We start from the raw sequence: 22,783 nt of genomic DNA, 5'->3' as shown, positions 1-22,783 counted from the left end.
CACTGTCTTTTTTAACCTGAGAATGTGGAGAAGGTTCTTTCAACCATCGACTCTGCTCTACCACTGGCCCAGATGGCATCAGCCCTCGTGTCCTAAAAACCTGCTCTGCTGCTCTTGCACATTCTCTTTCTGCCCTTTTCACCATATAATTTGCTCTCGGTCATCTTCCATATGCTTGGAAATCTGTCAACATCACTGCATGACATAAAATGTGCAAAAACTGATTCCCTTAACCACAGACCTATCAGCTTACTTCCAATCACCAGCAAGGTCGTGGAATCCATCATCGCAGTTCATATGAAATCCATCCTTTCTCCAACAACCTCATCTCAGATCACCAATTTGGTTTCAGACCAGGTAACTCCTCCTTGAACAAGTTGCTTCGTCTCACCCAACAATGGATGGAGGCCCTCAATGTCAGACATGAGATCAGGGCCATCTCTCTGGACATATCTTGTGTTTTTGATAGTCCAGCATTCTGCCTTGCTCTCCAAACCCTCTGCCTTTGGCATCCAAGGCCAACTCCACACATGGCTTACTGACTGTGGCATTGTCGACCCATTCCTATTCCTGATCTTCATAAATTATCTCTCTAACTCTAAAGAAACCCACTTTACTCCACCCACTGTCGTGACATCCCTTGTCCTTTAGACAGGCAGGCTGTCACCTCTTCCCTCTCTTCAGACCTTGACAAAATCACAAGCTGGTCAAACACATGGAATATGTCTTTCAATCCTGACAAGTCTCACACTCTCAATGTCTCTCTCCAAAAGGACTGTCTGGCAAAACCTCCTATCTGCTTTCTCAACAATCCTCTTGAGGAAGTTCAGTCATTCAAACTCATGGGTCTCACCATCACCCAAGATCTTTCCTGGACAAACCACATTTAAATGTTGGCCTCCAAATCCAGTTGCCAACTGGCATCCTGCGTCATATAAAGTCCTTCCTTGGCACACCTGAACTCCTATCCACCGACACGGCCTTCATCTACCACTTGATTGAGTTATGCTCTTCCATTTGGGATGGCTCTCCTGCCTCACATCCTGCTCATCTTGATGCCATGAAAACCAAGGCCTACAAGATCATTGGAATCTCCTGTGTTGAAGCTAACTCTATGGGCCTTTCACTTTGCCATTGCAGACAGGTGGGTGGTCTCTTTGTCTTCTCCCGTCTCCTTTCTTGTCTTTCACTCTCTGCTCTTTCTGTACTTTGTTCCTCTCCCCCCAGGTTTCTGCAGGCGTAAGGTATACATGCTCCACCATCAACCCCCTTCTAATGAAACTACCTAAATCCAGGATCACTGCTCACATCCACTCATTTGTTCCTCTTTTTGTCCCCCACCTATGGAACCAACTTCCACATTTCCTTCAATCTCATTTTTCATTCCAGGTCTTCAAGACAGTTGTTCACCACCACCTCTTATCTCCCCCCGTTCAAAACCATGATCTTTTCGAACATCGTTAACCCCCCACCTCACCCCAATCCTTCCTTCTTCCAAATTTCCAGTTTTCCTGCTTGTGAGTTTCCTTCTGTATTCACCCCATGCATTCTCTCCTGGCACCCATTCCTCCCCACACCCATTGTTTATCCAATTGTACCTACATCTTCACCTCCAACTCTGCTTTTGGTGCTTCCACTCACTCTTCACTGCTGCGTCCTGATCTGTTTCGTGTACAAGTACTGGCTCTTCCATGAGCCTCGACAATGAATCCAAAAAGGCAAACGAAAACATGGCCATCCCCCAGAACGGTTTAAGACTGATTTTTACATGGATACAACAGATCAATGTAAATGACATTTCCCCAAAGTAGTGATTTGGCTCCACTTGTTTAGGCCTTCATGAAATGCATGTGCCAAATTTTGCAATTTGGATCAATGCAAGTTAAGTAATGGATCATGGATGTATTGTTATTGTTAATAAGATGGGATTATGAAAAATGAATAGACAACACCAACTTTATCTCAGTCTTCCTGACCATGTTCAACACTCCTTAAAGCAGGGCAGAAGGAAGTTCCATTTTGACTCGGTTATGATTGGTTAAACCGATGCCGTTCTGTGCATTGCTTGTTTAGCAGCATCAAGTTGGGTAGGAATTCCTATTCACTGTTCGTTAAAAAAAAAGGTTGCTTTGTTATAATAAGAAACAAAGTACTTGAATGGAAATTGTTTTCACTCTCCATACACATCCAAAGTTTGTATTTCATTTCAATGGATAAGAAAACTATTCTTTGTGACAGCATTGTAAAAAAATGTTAGTTTGGGATTTATTTTTGCATTTGTAAACCAAGTTGTTGTTAAACTGAGCTGTACCTTCCCCTTTAATATTTTATTAATTACAATTGATTGCTTAGGTTAGAATGATATCCGATAAGTATCATTCTTCTGACTGGAATGTTCACACTTTGCCCCCTATTCTGCTCTTCCATGAGCCTCATACATGAATGCAAAATTTAAAGGAGGGTAGATGTCTCTGAAGTTGGTGTCTGGACAAGCAATACACTTGGTGGTTTGCCCTTCTCTTCACAGCAGAAGTCCAAGACAGGATTTAGCTCACAACCACCAAATAATGTTTTCAAAAGACACCATAGTATTTTTAGCTTTCATCATGCTTTTGGAAAGTATGGTAATTTCAACCCCTGAAAGGCATTCCGAATTCCAACCTTCCCTTGCTAGGGGTCCATGTCTGTAAATGTCTTATTCATCTCTAGATGGTCAGACCCATGATTTATTAAACCCAACATGAAAACACCAGAAGATATTTGCAGACTATCTTGTTACTTCCGAGGCTATATATTGCGCCCCTTCTTCCCTACCTACCCTGAAAACAAAGTTGTGAGCAAAGATGTATTTGAAGTGAGTCCAATAAAAATCTTTCCAGATTGCAGATATTTTTAGCTTGGTGTCAAATTGGCTTCATTTATGCTGTATTTGTGTCCTGTGCTGCGGCCAGCCTGTCCAACAACGAAAGAGTAATTATTGTTGCAGCTGTGATCAAGTGTTCATATTTGCAGAATCATACAATGTTCTTTTACAGTGCCCAACATGCTTGCCACAGCTGTCAATCTATGACCACTCCCTCCCACCTTTCACCCATTTGCCTTCAGGCTAGGAAGTGAGCCTAATGGGAAGGATTCATTTTTTCTGTTTTGTAGAGTCAAGCCGAGGCACATTACAAAGGCAGTAGGCATGCAAAGAAGCTTAAGGCACTGGAGGGACTGAAGACAAAGGAGGGAACTGAAACCACCATCACCTCGATCACAACGACCACGACTGCGCAGCACGAAGCCACTTCCAATGCGTTTGGTGCTTCCACCCTTTCCACACCTCCTGACGACCCAAGACAAAGCTCAGAGATATCAGGTTAAAGCTTTTGTTTCTTCTGAAATTCCTCAATTAGTACGTGACATTTTCTCACCACTTGTCTGTTGATTTTCAAAATTATTTAGTTCAGTCTCCACAGCCTTATTCCGAGAATTGGATGTCTTTTTGCACAAGTGTGCGTGATGAAAGCACTTAATTGATGGCACCAGCTGCAACATGAGAAGAGTGTCAAGGTCAAAGGTCAGAACATAAACGAATTAAAAATTGCGCCAAAAACAAGGCAATGAGATGAGTAGGGATAAAATGTTTTAGATGAGGATTGAGGCAGTGGGCTGTCCCAGCAATATATATATATATATATATATATATATATATATATATATATATATATATATATATATATATATATATTTATATTTATATATAGCCACAGCATTTTGAAACAGTTCATTCAATTCTCTGAAATGTCCTGGCAGGTTTTTTTCATTTATTTATTTTGATATTCTTTTTTATGACGTTTTAGCTGGGGGTCAAGACATTTATTTTGCTTGCAAGGCACGAAAAGCTCAGTATTTCTGGCTTTGAAATGTAACATTTGCTTCCATAATGATATGTAAATTCCTTTGATAGACTTACAAATGAGCTCTATTTGCAGCACTTTCAATGTGACTAGGGAGGTAAGTGCATTATCAACTAGTTAAAATTGCTGTCCCATTATGTGGGAGTACTGAATCTTGGATCATGCTTTCCTCTTAGGAAGGGCCATCAGTGTGATTGCTTTACTTGCTTGCAGTTAGTGATGTCGACAGTAACTGTAAAATAGTGATTATATATTTTGGAAAAATTATTACTTCTGTATTTCTCAATATAGGTCAGGTGTGCATGATGCATTCTTGTCTCACATGACTTTTTATTCCATCTATACTAATAAATGTCAGAGTGTGTGCGTGCGTGCGGGCATGAGTAGGGTGAATATACTGATTCTTGCTCACTTTCCCCCATGTAAGTGAATGCGGGATTTTCAGCGATTCATATTTTTTCCCCATAAAAATAAACCCACTTTTTATCCCAAGGTATATTCATTTTTTCTCCCCTTTTAACCTAGGAGCACTTTTTTTTCAAATAACCAATGCAATAAGATAAAGATTTGTTTAAGGTGATTCTAAAGAAATATTTAAAACATGTAAGTGAATGGAGATTTTAATAGCCTCCCCTTTTAACCTCAGAGCACTTTTTTTCAAATAACCAATGCATATTGTTGCGTTCACTCATTGAACCTCTAAAGATTTGTTCATTCTCAAATTCCTTCAATAGTTTAATTTTCTTTGCACAATAATCCCCATCTAAAATATTTAAAAATAAAACATTTGATCTTTATATATTTTAAGATACTCCTTTTGTGCCATTATGAAATGATAAACTTCTCTTAATGCTCTCATCTGACGACCTCCTGAGCCACATATCATTTTGAGATTATAGTAAATTGTTTTTCCATTGTTCAATTGATAACCATCAGTTTTTTTTTCAGTCCATTCAAGGATATTTTTTTTTTTCTTTACATCCTCTAACTAACTGGTTTTTAAATTGATTCACTTATTTGTTTTATTTACCTTTGTTTTAGTTATTTTTTTCAATAAGACTTATTTGATATTTTTCACATTCATTATGTTTTCCCTTTATATACCAAGACTGAGATTTCCTCCACTCTTTAGTTTGATTAATACTTGGTTTGACCATTTAAATATTGTGAAAAAACGTGGCGGTAGCCCTTAAAAACCCTAACCCATCTTCCCATCGTTAAAACACAATCTATTCTATACACTCTATCATACAATATCCATATGGAACACAATCTATTCCATTATATAAAATAAATCTCTTTTCATCAAAGGCTCCTAATGCCTTTTTATTTACTTCTTCACTATATATCTTATGTTTATAACTTCTTATTGTGTTCATTTTCCTATATTCTTCTTTCTTATTCATCAAACAATTATAATAATTTCTAAAAATTATTGATTTCTTCATTACATATTTCTTTATTCCCTTTAACCTCTTATCAATCTGATCACCATACTTATAAGCATATGCCTTTGCTCTCAATCCAATAAACTCACTCATTACTTTTCCACCCAACTCATCCTTAAACTTACCAATAACCTTTTCATTCTTTTTTGAAAATAACTCACTCTTCTTACTAAAATTACTTGTATCATATACTCCAATATTTTTCTTCATATCTTTATAAACATCATCAGTTTTTATATCTCGGATAAAACTATCAGTGTCCATATAGAACAATGAAACATTCTCACCATACTCTTTCTTTCAGCCATTATACAAATAATCATACATCAATATCTTTGATAAATCAAGAACTGCTGTTCCAATATAAATTGGTTTATCCATTAAAATACTTTCCTTTTCCATATGAATAGCAGAATAGTTCTCTGAAAAAAACCTCTTCTCTCTTTAAACTTGGTTTATTTATCAATCTGGAAGCTTCTTTCCAAGATGTTGCAAATCTAATGTTTTGCCTGTTTCTAACATTCTCCATTGTCTTTCCAAATACAGCATTATTCATTAATTTATAAAAGTCCCCTTCAAATTTTACTTTTGTATTTGTTCTCATGTCTGTATTGAATTTAATATACTTTTTCATCCAAGGACTTTGTTTAAATTTTAAAACTCTATGAATTTTAGCGACTCTCAATCCTTCTCTCAAAAACTGTTTCAAGCTTCTCTGATGCAAAACATATCCCTCTTTATAATAGAATGTTGTTAATAACTTTTCTGTTGATTTGCCTTTAATACTAAAACTTTTATGATTATCACTTAACCATTCTTTCTTTGGGTTTTTTTTTTCACATGCAGAAGGAAGGTCTTTATGCTTATTATGAAGATCACTCGGGCACCTCAAATCAACTTCAAAAATAATGCTTCTTCTTCCTCATTCAATTCCTCTTGAGAAGAAATAACAATATTCATCAAAGCCTTTTCATAATCCTTTTCTTCCACCCACTCTAATTTACCATAAGGCAGAGATTGAGACATTGCCCATCCATACAAATTATTAGCATAAAAATACATCAAATAATTACTATCTTTTTCACTCATAATTTGGAAGATATTTATTATTTGCTTTGGCATATCTTTTTGAACATACTTGTGATATTCCACCTCTCTGAGACTACTCAATCATCAAAAGCATATCTACATCACTGATTAAATTTATATCTTGTTTTGTCATTTTCATCATTGCACTCCAAGCTAAACCAGGAGCTTTGAAATAGTGGGCAGGATCTAATCCATAACAATTTTTATTATGACAGAGTGATTTAATAGCTTCAAACACATCAGCTAACAACAAAACATCGGTTTTTAGATACAAATCATGATTCTCCAAGGTTCTTCATCGTAAATATTTTCCAAATTTCTTGTGCGTGTTTATATTCCTTATCACTTATCTCTTCTTCATAAACATTATTGTAGAAACTTTATTTTGAAGGAAGTTGTGTGTCTTTAAATCTCATAAATGAATCCATATAATCATAAGGATAAATTCCCTTACTTGTAAGAATTTTCTCTTTACTTTGAATTTCATTCCTTGTTTGAATTTCCTCTCGAGTTAGAATTCCCTCTTTAATCAGAATTTCATCTTTAATCAGAATTTCCTGTTTAGTTGGAATTTCATTCATTGTTTGAATTTTCCTTATGATTAGAATTTCATCTTCAGTTCCAATTTCTTCATTAATTTCCTCATTGATTTGAATTTCCTCTTTACTTTGAATTCTCTCTTTAATCTGAATTTCCTCTATTTGTTAGAATTTCCTCTTTTGGAAAGAATGAATTAAGATTTGGAAAAGACCCCGTGGAGCTTAGATTTGATGCTCGGTAGGCTCGTGGTGTTACCATAAACTTGTAAGAATCTAGAAACCTAATACGAGTTAAAGGTTTTGTGAATATCATTTTTATAAATGAAATATACTTTTGACTTGTGATTGTTATGGCAGAAATATTCCTTGGTGTTTTTGAAAGTTCATTTATAAAAAGATGTGTATCATAGTTGGTGCTGTTGTGAAGAAAGACTAGAATAAAAGAAGGAAATCTATAATTAAGATTACAACAGGAATGAGCGGGACCTATATATTTACGAGTAAGATGACAATGATCCCTAACTTTAGACTCCTCAATTTCCTCCTCACAAATATGACAGATATTGTTCTCTCTAAATTCTAATTTTTCTTCTTCGGTTAATTTCATAGGTTCATTTGTTTCTTTCATTAATTTAGTTAGTCTTGTACCTTCCTTTTCTAATCGTTTTACAAACTCTTGAAAAGCTTTTTTCCACTATAATGTTCAAGTTTATTATACTTTTCTCCAACAGATGATTTGATATAATAACAGAAACCACAAGGAATATGTTTTTGATATTTATTTGTATGTAATTCTTTTGGATTAGGAGAAGCAGTATTTATCTTTTTTAGGATACATTCAAAATCAGCGTATATCACAAATGGGTGCATGATAGATTTATTATAATCTTCAAAAGAAATCTTTTCACAGGTTTAGGCATTGTAATTCCAGCTGATTTATGATTACTACAATATTTTGAATGTTGTTCTAATCGTTCTTTTGTATGAAATGAATTAAGACATCGCTTACAAGGATATATTTTGTTTGCTGTTCTGAATATCTGAGAAGAGATTAATCTTGATAAACGATTGATGTATGTGTAATGTGAATTCTTTCCAACACTAAAATATAAAAGATCAATGTGTGTTTCTTCATTTTTATCGTTGTTTGAAATTTTTAATATTTGAACTTTGATGTATCCGTTAATCCATATACATTAATAGAAAGATTATTCTTTTTCTCAAATTTAGGAATGTCTGTAAGTGGCATTGGGAATTTAAAATGTTTAATGTCCAAGGTATTCTCATATTTCATATATTGTTTTACTCTTTCTGAATTACAATTTGGTGGATGTAAGTGAGCAAGAACAGACCAGAGAAAACATTTATTGTCATTATTCTTAATATTAACAACTGCCTTCTTTAGTTTTATTTATTTTGGTAATTCAATATAAGAAGAAGATTTAAGAGGGTTTGATTTTAGAATGTGTCTAAAATTAAATCTAAAACGATGAATTTTAAATCTTAAATCCACTTCCTTCCACTGTATTATGAACAACCTCCTGTTGTCTTGATAGTTCTTCATAAACCCCACAATTCAAGAAATCTTGACATGATATTATAAAATGAAGATCTGTTCTCATATAAGGAGTTTGTTCTTCATCTTGTCTTTTCATATTCATTTTCACTCCCACATAAAACTTTAAAGTTTTCATTTCTTTTAATGTCTTTTTAATTACTTTTTCAACATCAGGTTTCACTATTTCAATTGATTAAGCTATTGCTAATGGAATGGGTTCTCCAAATTGAAAAATCCTTTTATTTATATGCCCTTTAAATGCCCCATCAGTGTTTTCAATATAATAGTCTCCCTTTACTTCAAACTCATTTTTCTTGTGTTTCTGTGATTGAAGGTGATTCTTATAACTTTACTACTCTTCAAAACATCCTTTGAGCAGATATCACAATGTTTTCTTTCCAACTCAAGAGGAGATATTTGTTGAAATAGATTAAATGTGTGTTTGTTGGTTCGAAGGTGTTTTTTATAATGTTTATATTCGTGATTACAAACATCGCAGTACGTTGTATTCACCATATTTATATAATAAAACTTTGCTTAAACTAAAATTTTCTTGATGAAAATTTAGTTTATTTTACAGGTGAATCTGTGCTTAAAACCATTTTATCCTCCAACTTTTTTCACTTAATAAATGCAATGTTTCAAGACACAAAAGACAAGTTTCAATCAATGTCTTCATTTGTTAAAGATACTGAGAAATATGTCAAGGATGTAAAATTGAACAAAGATAAATATAACAACTATTGGATAAAAACAATTATGGTAAATAATATGAGTTCTTCAAATTCCTTCAGTGGAAGGGCTTTGAGTATACCTGGAAGAACATCAATTAAAGTTTCTCTAACAATAGTTTCTCCTCTCCTTCTGGTAATATATTCAAAACAAGAAAAAGCAATGAAACAAGAAAAAGTATCAAAAAATAAAAAACCTTATGGATGAAGCTTTAGAAAGAAAAGATAAGACCATCTGTAATATGCAAGGAGAAATTTGTATTTTTTTCAACAACCCTAAAGATGTGAATCCTGATGAAATAAATGATGTTAATATATCAGGTAAAATGACATTTCGTTCAATAGTAGTTAAGGATCATTTTAAAATTACCTTTAATATAAAAAATGTTGTAGTTGAATCTGGCAATGAAAAAAAGGTATATAGATATCAATGGTAATGTTGTTTCTACTAATTAAATATGAGTCAATATTCAACTGAAGATTCTGAAGATTATTCGAGTGATTATGATATTTTTATAGATGATTCTGAAGATGAACTTTAGTTTAAGTAAAGTTTTACTTTATAAATATGCTCGACTTCCCTGATTTCCATATGACAAATTTGAGAATTGTCCTGCGTGTGATAGAGTGGGATTAAACACAGAGTCAAAAGCCTATAAACAATGTATATTCTGTGATTATCTTCTAATTAATGAAAATAAAAAATATAAAAAGGAAAATAATTATTTTAGATTTACACCAAAAATGAATAACTTTACAAGATTAATTCGAGAAATGAATGTAAAGTATGAGGGTGATAACACCCCTTTCCTTACAAGGAAAGAAACTGAACATATTAGAGAAATGTTCAAAGGATTGTTGTTATATATTATTCATGGATGTGATTTTCAGGGAAATATCAACACAAGATATTGCATAAATAAAATAATGGATTATCTTGAAATTAAACCCAAACTTAGGATAAAATATCGAGTTTCTAAAAAAGCCAATAATAAATTAAATAACCTGTTTTCCAAATATATAAATGAATGATTTTTTTACCCTTCTTCTTCTTCTTCTTTCGGCTGCTCCCGTTAGGGGTCGCCACAGCGGATCATCCATATGATCCGCATCGTGATTTGGCACAGCTTTTATGCCGGATTCCCTTCCTGACACAACCCTGGTCGCCTCTTACGACACAGGGATATGGTACACTTATTCTAACCGGGGTATACACCAGGCCCAGTACACTGGTACTCACTTCACCGACCTCGGAAGGATGACAGGCTGAGTCAACCCCCTGGTATATTAATTCAGTGGCCCAACGGGGCTTGAACTCAGGACCTTTTGGATCCCAAGCCGCTACCCCAACCACTATTCCAACACCAGGCTTGATTTTTTTTACCCATTTGGGAAAATAATATAAAATTTAACAATCATAAAAATATTCCAAATTCATTAAGATGTCTCATAGTTGGTTCAAGCGGATGCGGAAAAACCTGCTTACTTTTGAAGATGCTCCTGACTCCCAACTTTTTAGATTATGATAATTTAATAATTTTCACAAAGTCGAGTTTTCAACCAGAGTATCAACTACTCTCACAAGGTTTTAATGCTGGTCTTCAAAAAGAAGATATAATCTTTTTATTTAAACTTCAAAAAAACCTAAATGATTGTAACATTGAAGATATAATACAACTATTTTGTGATGCACAGAGATGTAAAAAGAAATCAAAACCAATAACTTGTATTCTTAGTGATAATACGGATGATATACCGTCTCCCCAAGATTTGGATAAATCAAAAAAGAACCTCGTTATCTTTGATGATTGTGTTAATGAGAGAAACCAAACGGTAATGGACATCTACTACACAAGAGGGAGACATTCTTCTTGTAATTGTATTTATCTTAGTCAATCGTACTTTCAACTTCCTCGTCATTCCATCAGAAACAATGCTAATACTTTTATTTTATTAAAGTTAAATTCAATAGATATAAACAATTTTTGGAGAGATAATTGTTCTACATTATGTAGTAAAAAGTAATTTGGGGATTACATGAAGCACACGACTAAAAAATATAAATATATTGTTGTGAAACAAGATGAGATATTAAATGATATTTTCCAATAAATAAATGGATGCGAAAGAAAGAGCAAGAAGATTTAAGGAACATCAAGAGTTGGTTTCAAAAGTTGTAAAACAACAGGAAGACAAAGAAGAAATGCAGACAGAAACTAATGGGTGAAGAAGCATTTGAAAGAAAACAAGTGAAATTTTTTAAACCACTTTTAAAAACTTCCAAAGAAAAAATTGTAGATGTTTCCACAGTTCCCACAATAGGATATACTCCTAAAAAACTTCAAATGATAAAAGATTTCAGTCAAATGACGGAGGAAGAATTAGAGCATATACGATAATTAGAATATGATGATGAGGGATTATTTCAACAACTGGAAGAGCAAAATCAAACCCCTGATTATATTGTGAATGCTCTTCAAAACAATGAATATTCAATGGAATCAAAAACCAATGCAGGACTCATTCCAACAGAACAACCAGCAATATTTCATCTTGTTCAAGAAAAGGTATTCATATTTAATGATTAATTAAGGATCTTGAGTTCTGCTCAACCCCCTGTTAAATTAACCCCCAGATTAATGTTTCTTCTCACAAAAGATGGAAGACAAGCTTCAACTGTGAGTGGTGAATCAAAGTATTTTGATAAACCATTGGATATGAAAAATAATGATGATAGATTATATATTGATCTGAGGAACTCTGTTAATTATAGGGTTAGTCTTTCTGGTAAATGTAGCAAGAATGAAAAGAAGAAACACATTATTCAGGCTTAAAGTATCCTTGGTTCAGGTGTTAGTTTTCTTCCAAATGACCCATCACAATTAGTTAATAGACTGCTATTGTTGTTGGGTTGTAAGAAGGCTGGAAATAATTGTTTTAATGAAGCATCAGCCATTTTAGATCAGTTGATGAACATGAAAATAATTAATAAATATCAATATAAAGACATTTTATCTCATATTAAATAAGTTGAGAAGCACAATACTGAGTTTTAATTTCACAACAAACGAACACATCTTCATTTCCAAACCCACTACAACTTGACCAAACAAAAGAATATGAGGCATCTTTATTGTCCATGGAAACTTATAATACCTTATTTAATATAACTGAGAAAAATGACAAGTTTAGTTATAATCCGGGAAGTGGATAAAAACGATAACAGTCTCACCCGGAGCATATGAGATTTCTCAAATATCTTCCGAAATTGTTCGTCTTATGAAAGAACAGGGTGATGAACCAAAAAATATTGTTATAGATATTCAAAAACATACTTCAAAATCAACGATTTAACTTAAAAATAACTGCAAGGTTGATTTCACAATTGATAATTCATTTAGAGAGTTATTGGGTTTCTCCGCAAAAAAGATTGAAACTAATGGGACGTTTTAGAGTGATAAAGTCATTCAAATATCCTCAGGAATAAATTCGGTATTAATTCACTCTGATTTGATTGATGGTGCTTATAATGATGGAGTAAAAACAAATACAAAATAATTCATTCAGCGCATAATCAACCCCAATTGGTAATAAATTCAATATGGAACCCAAAAATTTGGTTCATCTCCCTGTGTCAGGAAAAACCACACACAGAGTAAATTTTAGGATAAACGACCAAGATAATCATATGATTTCTTTTAATGGAGAAGTTATAGCCATCAGAATTCACCTACTTGAAGTTTTCCAATAAATAAATACGATGGTTATTGTGAGGAAACACGAGTTGGGAAAACATAAAATAATTACAGGGAATGGGATGTTCCTTTCCCCATACTACAAGGGTGAAGGTATGTATCTTGGTAGAGGATACTATCAACCTAAGAGACAAAGCGGTGTCTGACATCAATTTAGAGGAGATGAGATAATTGATACTCTAATGTGTATCAGTTCAACTATTCTTTAACATAAAGACCTAATTGGTTCAACTGCTTCTGCTGTGGGAAATTTAGCAGGTGCTGTAAAGAGCATAAAAGATGCCCAAAAGGAATCTCATAAATTACAAGCAATTAAAGAAATTAAGAAAGGCAAAACTCAGTTGTCCCCCCCCCAATAACGACAGAAAATAATTCAAATACTTGGGTCAGGATTTCAAAAGTTTTGAATCTTTTTTCCTAAATAAATACAAGTATGGAAGCAATTGATAGTATCTATGATTTGGATGATACTATTATCATCTCAAACTCCACTAAAAAAGAATATTACTTCAAGGTAAATGCAATAACTGGAACAGACTGCAATGCAAATGGTACAAAAGGTTTGAAATAAATAATCAACAAACTTATTTGAATCTATCTGAAACTTTCTTGTTGTGTAAATTTACATTCACTAAGGCTGGGAATAACACAAACGCTACACTCGTAAATTATTTCTTCTGGAAAATGTTTGATAGTGTACGTTTGTACATTGGAACACAAGAAGTTGAAGCGGTTGATTATGTCTCTGCTGTATCTGAAATTATGAAATTTACACTATATACATTCAGGGATAGAATGGGAAAGGGGGCTGTTGAAGGTTTTATTCCTGATATATCAATGGGAACAACCACAGACCCTGGATATACTCAAAGGAAAGGAACGTATACTGATGATTCAAAAGCAGTTAATAGTTTTCCTGTGGCAGTTCCTCTCAAAGGTATATTTGGATTTTGTGATCATGATAAAGTTCTGTATGGTCTTAAAATTAGATTTCAACTACAAACAAATGATAATGAAAATAGATTACTTTTTGGTGTTGCTCGTGCTTTTGGTGATCAGAAAAAAATTGTATTTGTTGAATTGAGTTGGTATATTCGTGAATATACTCCTAATCTTAAAACAGAAGAGATGTTGAATAGAAGACTAAACTCAAAGAAACCATTCAGTGTATCATACCTCAAAAGAAGATGTCAACACGTTACATTAAACCAAACTACTTACACGTGGAATTTGGGTGTTCTGGAAGGAAAGCCATGATATCTGTGGATCATTTTTTAAAAACCAGATGGTAATACTGCGACTGATAAGAATAATGCATTGAGTGATAATGCTAAGGTGAAACAACTTCGTTTTTCTCGCGATGGAACATTTTATCCACGAGATAGATTGTAAATTAATTGGGAAAAAAATGATTTTGCTGAAGCATACAAGTCTTACCAAAAGGTGTATGAAAGTAATGGAAATAAAGAACCTATTTTGGATATGACAGCATTTATAAGTTTGTATACAATCTATGCATTTGACTGAGGGCTCAAAAGGAAACTATAAAGTCTAATCGAGTAGATACTTCCCTATACATTGAAAGAGGAGAGAGTGAAGAAGTTGATTCATATTGTTTGCTTTTGGAAGAAATAGAAATAGAGATTAATACAGATAATGGTGTTATGATTAGTCTCACATAATTTTTTGTGAAATAAATGAGTGGCAAAGTACCAACTGGGGTATATGTTAATCAAATCAATCTTCATAAAATATCATCTCTTGTTCAAAATCAAAAGCCTTGTACGATTAATGTTAATACAATTCAGAGAAAAGGAGCAGTAAGAATTGATGTTTTGCTCACAAGAGAACAGGTTAAAATATTGAACGATACTGGCTCACTTAAAATTAAAATTACAAAACCAATGTTGAAAAAATACTCAATAAGAGAGACGAGTGGAGGATTTCTCCCATTTCTAATTCCTTTATTTGCTGGTTTAAGTGCGGTTGGAGCATTGACGCGTGGTATTTCAACAGCGGTGAAAACTGCCAACGAAAGGAAGGCTCAACTCCAGGCTCAAAAAAAATTGGAAATACATAACAAAGAGTTGGAGAAACAAATTAGTGGAAGTGGTGTAATTGTAGATTTTGCTGAAAAACTTGAAAGTCTGCCTGATAAAGCGAGATTGTTAGTTGGAGATATGCTTTCTTCTATCGCAAAAGCAGGTGTAAAATTTACTAAAAGGGGTAATGGATTATATCTTTCTAATAAATAAATAAGCATTGATGAGTGGTTTAAAGAAATTGGAAAGAATACAACATCAAATTTACAACTTGTCAAATATTGAAAGAAATTAAAAATTCATAATGTGGTTATTTGTATGAGAGATTAATTAACAAACGTATCTGAACATACAAAGAATATTATTATGAACTAAGAAGATTATCATGGGAACGGTTCTCATTTGGTTTGTATTTTTAATAGTCAAGACAAATATTATTTTGATCGTTTTGGTCTTCCACCACCTGTTGAAGTCATAAAGTTCTTTCAGAATGGTGTTTATCAAACATTTCAAGTCCAATAATTAAATTCCAAGTGTTGTGGTCAATTATGTCTCCATGTGTTATTTCGACTCAACAACAACAACAAAAAATTATGACATTATTTTTAATCTAATATAAATGACTTATGTTGGTAAAGATGGTTCTATCTTTGGTGTATCCCAAGAACTGGATATTGATTTATCAAATTATTACACAAAGGCACAGGCTGAACGACATAAATATCGTCTAACCAAAGATATTAAAATGAAAAATGCTTATTAATTAAAAAATTATCAAAGCCCGACTGACGCGAATAACTTGGTGAGATGAAGCGATTTATCACAACATATATATCCGTAAATAAAACGGCTGTGTATTCCAAAGATACAAAAGTGTTGATGTTATCTCCAGGTCAAACAGAATTCACAGTTCGATTTAAAATAAATTTTTATAAAGAAGGGCGTATCGTTTGTATGAGAATAGAACAATGGGGGTATGATATGAAAGATTTAGGGTATAATTGTTCATTTAAAATTGACCTCCAAGACCTGGAACAATTAAATCAGTCTCTTAAGGAAGAATATTATCCACTTGGTATAGAGAATGAGTTTTGTGGAAGCACAATTAGTAAACAACAAATAAAATAATTTAATAAGGGTGAATATAATAATGGTTTTGCCCTAGTTTATATCATGAAAACAGAAAAACAGGATTATATATAATAAGTAGGGAAATACAAAATGATTTATCTATGGGAAGATGGGGAGGTGTTTCGTGTCATAATATTATTCTAACATATATTTCTAATACATAAATGACAGCAAGAAGACTTCAAGAAAATTATCATTTCTGTGTCCAAGCATACCTTCAAGAAAAGGGTATTCGGTATTTTCATCAATATGTTCTTCAACATAAGAATGAGGTATTTTCAATAAAAGATTGGCATGATGCTGATGTTGATAAACCAACAACTTTGGATTTAATTAAAATGTTAAATAATGAAAAAATTATGAAGTTAAGAAAACATAAGGCTCTTTTAGAAATTCAAAAGCAATTTTATTGGTTTCCTGTTGTAAAAAAATTATTTTGGATACAGGAATAACAATAAATCCCGATGAATGTATGTATGACATTCTATGTGTGTAAGCGATTCAAGGATAGTAATGGACGAGGAAGTAGTTGAAGAGGAGGAAAAGGAGAGAGAGAAGGAGGAGAGGGAGAAGAAAGAGAAGGAGGAGAGAGAGAAGAGAGAGAAGGAGAGGGAGGAGAGGGGGGGAAAGAGTGAGAATGAATAAATATGAAAATATGGAAACCAGTGAGATTTTAAAAAGATTGGAGGTATTACAGAAAATAAATAAATCTCAACTCACCAAGGAGGAAAACAAAGAATTGACAAGTCTATTTGCAATATTTTCGACAAGACTATTGACATCGTTTTCAAGGACAAGATATTGACTTTGATTAAATTTTTTCATTTTTCTCTTAAATAAATGGAGGAGAGAGTGAAGGCATTTCTAAGGATTCTTTATGTTTTAAAAACTAAGATTCAAATGTGCATGTTGGAAACTAAAAAGGTTTTCACACTCTGTAGGAATTTTTCTCATAAATGAATGAGTTATTGTCTCAAATGGAAAAAGAAAACTAATACTAAAAATATTTCATATTTTAAAAGTAAAAATAATAGGGTTATACAAAAAGGTATATGTTCGATGTGTGGTTCAAAAAAAATCAATTTGCCTCCAAACACAAACTCGGAGGAGATATACAAAGTTTTTTTATCAGGAAGTAAATTTACAACTACTGGAATACCGGGGGAATTACATCTACCAGGGTATTCTTTCTGTGGTCCAGGCACAAACTTGGATAAAAGATTAGATGAGGCAGACAATCCTAAACCATGGAGCAAACCCATCAATAGGGTTGATGAAGTGTGCATGAGGCACGATATTGATTATGGGAATACCACAACTTTGGAAGAAAAGCATGAAGCCGATAGAGAAATGTTGTAAATTGTCTCTGATACAAAATCCAACCTTGAGAGAAAAAGTTGATAGGTTCATCGTGAAGAAGATCATCAGTGCTAAATTGAAACTTGGACTTTGAAATTCCAAAAACTTATAGGCTCTAATGATGTCATTAAGATTGAAGAGCAATTAGCTGATGAATTACATAAACTAATATTCACAAAGTTTCAGAGAAGGAAGGTTTATTCCAAGGAGGTTGATTATATCTGGTCTGCTGATTTGATTTAACTCAATAATGATAAGGGGTACAAGTATGCTTTAACCGTTATTGAATTGAGGAGTAGATACGCATGGGTTGTCCCTTTAAAAACACAAAACAGGTAATACTCTTATGTTAGCCTTTCAACAGATATTTAATAAAAGTAAGAGAAAACCTAAAAAAATTGTGGACTGATGAGGGTGGAGAGTTTTATAACAAGACATTTATGAATTTTCTAAAAAATAACAGTATTACATTATACAGTACCTTTAATGACGGAAAGGCCGTTGTTATTGAACATTTTAATCGTACCTTAAAAGAGAGATGAGATAAAAAAAAATTCACACAACTCAGTTCACAACAATGGTCATCTTTTATTCAGGATATTGTGGATTACTATCATGACACGATTCAAACGTCAACGAATATGAAACCATCAGAAACATTTACAAAATTAAAATATGAAAAAAAGATTAATGTCAGAAAACCCAAGTTCAAAGTTGGTGATATCGTAAAAATATATAGATGGAAATCTCATTTTGAAAAAGGTTATACAAAGCGATGGACAAACGAACTTTTTAAAATTGTTGATGTAATAGATACGGTTCCTTGGACTTATAAGATATATGATTTAGAAGGGGAAGAGATTTTAGGTTCATTTTATTCACAGGAATTACAAAAGACAAAACTAAGCAGATAATACCCATGGGAGAAATTGGTTGGCGCTTCACTCCCCCATACTATACACCGTTGTGGACACTCGAGGGCCAAATCCGAGGTGTATAGCAGGTGGCATCTGCCGTATATAATGTGTGTCAAGGGGGACGTTCTTAGATCTGTGAACCCAAAACACAGAATCCTCAACTGAATAGTCAAGGCTTAATGTGTGTGTGTGTGTGTGTCCCCTCCCCCCAAACCCTCACATTCAAAATCTCAACCCCAACACTCATTCAAAATCTCAACCCCAACCCTCACATTCAAAATCTCAACCCCCACCCCAACCCTCACATTCAAAATCTCAACCCCAACCCTCACATTCAAAATCTCAACCCCTACCCCAACCCTCGCCCAACACAATGTCTTTTTTTCAATACGTATTTCAACTATATATTTTTTTTCTCTTCTTCCAATTCTGTCTTTTAAGGCTTTCAGGTTTGATTAAGTAGAAAGGTCGAGTAAGAACCTTCCTGCACTTTCTTCCCAGAACTAACAATATATATTTTTTGTTTTTTTCTCTTCTTCCAATTCTGTCTTTTAAGGCTTTCAGGTCTGATGAAGTAGAAATGGGGAGTAAGAACCTTCCTGCATCTTCTTCCCAGAACTTTCTTGATATTGCTCTCATCAAGCACCATCCAACAAAGAACTACATCGATAGGTTTAGATCCCCAAGAGTGATAGAAACCACATTTCAAGTCTCCAAAATAAACCCAACTTTCCAAGTCTCCAAGGTATAACCACATTCCTGTTGAGTTTCCAAGATACGTATCACATTGTGAGTTATCAAGCCAGAACCCACATTTCAAGTCTCCAAAAATATAACTATCTATCCAAGACTCCAAGGTAGAACCACAATTTCCAGAAATATTGTGGGTTTTGGTGATAAATCTCACATAGTATAACTGTGGATCATCAAGGAAAACTCCATTTTTCCAATTTTTATGGGTTTCGGTGATAGATCTCACATCGTATAACTGTGGATCATCAAGGAAAACTCCATTTTTCCAATTTTTATGGGCTTCAGTGATTGATCTCGCATAGTATAACTGTGTATAATCAAGGAAAACTCCATTTTTCCAATTTTTTTGTTGTTCAGTGATTGATCTCACATAGTATAGCTGTGGATCATCAAGGAAAACTCCATTTTCCCAATTTTTATGGGTTTTGGTAATTGATCTCACATAGAATAACTGTGGATCATCAAGGAAATCTCCATTTTTCAAAATGTCTGAAATTTGTGAGTCTCCAAGATAGGTTCCATATTTAGAACCATCTTGGCAGAACCCTTTTCCCGAGTCTCCAAGGTAGTTATTTAAACCATCAAGGCAGAACTCATTTACTGATTTTTTTTCAAAATTTGTGAGTCTTCAAGGTAAAACTTGTATTCTGGCTCATCAAGGTATAACTTGTTCAGCGGGTATTGTCTTGATAACTCACAATGAGTACTATTGCTGTAAAACTTTTTCAGGATTTTGCCGGTCTCCAAGGTATAACTCTTTGGTTGGGTCATCAAGGCCGAGCTCGTTCTGTGAGTCTTGGTCGCTCACAAGGTCTTCAACCAAACCGACAATTTCGTCCCAAGTTGTGGCAAAAGCAGTATTTTCATTTTGTATTTCAGATGCAATTTCCTGTGAGAGAAAATAATAATGTATTAATTAAGTGATTTAATTATTGAATGAGTCTATGCTTCAATCAAACTCTGTAAATAGGAAAATAAAATCTCACCTCAACAGATAAGAGGTTTGAATCCAGTTCATCAACTTGAAGGTTTAGTTCCATACAAGTATTAGAACTCCAAGGAACCCCAAAATCATCCCACTCAAGGTCTAGCTCGTTCTGTGGGTCTTGGTCGCTCACAAGGTCTTCAACCAAGCCAACAATTTCACCCCAAGTTGTGGCAAAATCAGTATTTTCAGATTAGATACAATTTCCTGTGAGAGAAAATAATAATGTATTAATTAAGTGATTTAATTATTAAATTAGTCTATGCTTAAATCAAACTCTGAAAATAGAAAAATAAAATCTTACCTCAACAGATAAGAGGTTTGAATGCAGTTCATCAACTTGAAGGTTTAGTTCCATACAAGTAGTAAAACTCCAAGGAACCCCAAAGTCAGCACAGCACTCCATTCTCAATGAAAGTAAAAAAATGTTTAAAATGGAGTCTGGGCTTGAATCTTTTATACAGAAAGACTGTTTTTCCCTGGGCAACCCCAGGCAAGTCCAGGCAAGCCTTGTGAGTCAGATGTTGTAATGTTGTTTTGTACAGTCAGATGTTGTAATGTTGTGTTAGAATGGAGAATTTTTTTTTTTAATGGAGGATTCTTTGAAAATTCCCTGGGCAAGCCCAGGCAAGCCTTGTGAGTCAGATGTTATAATGGAGAAAAATTTTTCAAAATGGAGAATTGTTTGAAAATTGCCTGGGCAAGCCCAGACAAGCCTTCGTTGGGAAATTTTTCAAAACCATAACATTCTAGAATTTTCTAGTGATTTCTTTGTGAGTCAGAGATGAACTGGAAATGATGTAAGAGTAGGCGGGGCTTAGTGAAAGTGGGTGGGGCTTAGTGAAAATGGGCGGGGCTTATGAAAGGTGGGCGTGGCTTATGGGAATACCTCCTGGAAGTGGGCGTGGCTTATGCAAAAAAATAATCTGAGGCTCAGGAGGTAGTCAGACGAGAGCATTAAGAGAAGTTTATCATTTCGTAATGGCACAAAAGGGGTATCTTAAAAAATATAAAGATTCAAATGTTTTGTTTTTCAATATTTTAGATGGGGATTATTGTGCAAAGAAAATTAAACTATTGAAGGAATTTGAGAATGAACAAATGTTTATAGGTTCAATGAGTGAGCTAAACAATATGCATTCGTTATTTGAAAAAGAGTGCCCCTAGGCTTACATGTTTCAGATATTTCTTTAGAATCACCTTTAACAAATCACATTACTACTTTACTACTTGAACAAATCTTTATCTTATTGCATTGGTTATTTGAAAAAAAGTGCTCCGAGGTTAAAAGGGGAGACAAATAAATATACCTTGGGATAAAAAGGGGGGTTTGTTTTTAGGGGAAAATAAAATGAATCACTGAAAATCCCCCATTCACTTACATGGGGAAAAGTGAGCCAGAATCAATATATTCACCGTGTGCGTGTGCGTGTGTGTGTCTGAGTCCCTGTGACTCTTGGGAGGTGCGTTGTGCTTTTTTCTGTCATCCTGGCTTGTGGTATTTGGCCGAGAGTGGTCACATGATAATGTGCCTTGGTACTGGTCCTTTCTCTGTTTGTCCCAACTCATTTGTGCAGGATGAGTAAGGGGCCAAACTTCAAAAAGTGGCCTCGTTAAGGAGTTATCCTACTTGGTCGGCTAAAAAATTTTCATTGCTACTACATGTGAGATACATATGTGGGGGACTTCACCAAAATGGATGTAAATTCTCTAAGTGCTGTAATGTTCTTTTATTCTATTTGCAACTTTACCTTTGACATTTACACTTTTTCAAACAGATGTCATGTGCTGTTGAATACATACTGATTTCTGTTCATTTTGTTCACTTTAATACTCTAAGTTGAAGGGTTTCAAGGTAATGTGTCATTCACTGAAGCTTAATTTATCAAGCAAGCTCAGAATTTGCGAATATCAAGAAGATTTTTTTGTTTGTTTTTGAATGTGAAATAAGTGTTGTACGTGTAACAGCTTTGGAAGCATACTGTCATTTCAAATATGAAAGTCAGTTCAAATTCAATATTTTTGTTATGAAAGTGGATTCCACCATTCAAATAGCTTCGACTGATTTCTAAAAAGTGATAAATATCATTGCAACAATGATCCTTCCTGATTAAACATATGAATAGGCATGTCGGCATATTGGATCATATAATGTTTAAACCATACTCCTTCCTGTACATGAGCACTATGGAGTTAGTACAGGATGCAAATAAGTGCTAAAGTCATCATACATGTAAAAATAAAATTACAATGTTATTCAAGCAACTACGATGCAAATGACAATGAATACAGCATGAACAACTAATAATGGTATTTCCACTCACCTCAATACATATACTCTATCTTGCTATGACTTTGCAGACTGATCATGAAAGTTCATGCGATAAGTAGCTGTTCTGCAAACTCGGTGAGCATCATTCCTGTGATTTTTTTTTTCCAGAACTGGTCTCTCTTGTTAGTTATTAATTATTCCACACTTTGCCTCTTCATCATGATCGCAAAGGCTTTCAGGTACAATCCAAATGAAATTATCTAAAAGTGTCATAACTATTTATCTGAATCATTGTCTGAGGT

The 22,783-nt window shown here is 33.9% G+C and overlaps 1 protein-coding gene across 7 annotated transcripts in view; it reads left to right on the top strand.

Moving 5' to 3' along the window:
* Window positions 1-22,783, top strand: part of LOC147021813 (zinc finger protein 385D-like) — a 406,813-nt gene that overhangs the window by 250,041 nt on the left and 133,989 nt on the right. For all 7 annotated transcript variants that reach the window (XM_085892201.1, XM_085892198.1, XM_085892200.1 and 4 more), the window contains one exon: window positions 3,154-3,361. In XM_085892201.1, coding sequence (XP_085748327.1) covers window positions 3,154-3,361 — 208 coding nt within the window. The remainder of the gene's footprint in view (window positions 1-3,153; window positions 3,362-22,783) is intronic.

This window comes from Eptatretus burgeri, chromosome 8 (genome assembly GCF_056783735.1).
Source record: "Eptatretus burgeri isolate ZD-2024b chromosome 8, Ebu_testis_v1, whole genome shotgun sequence".
Taxonomy (NCBI): Eukaryota; Metazoa; Chordata; class Myxini; order Myxiniformes; family Myxinidae; genus Eptatretus; species Eptatretus burgeri.
Note: the sequence above shows the minus strand (reverse complement) of the source record. Positions and strands in the feature narration are given on the sequence as shown.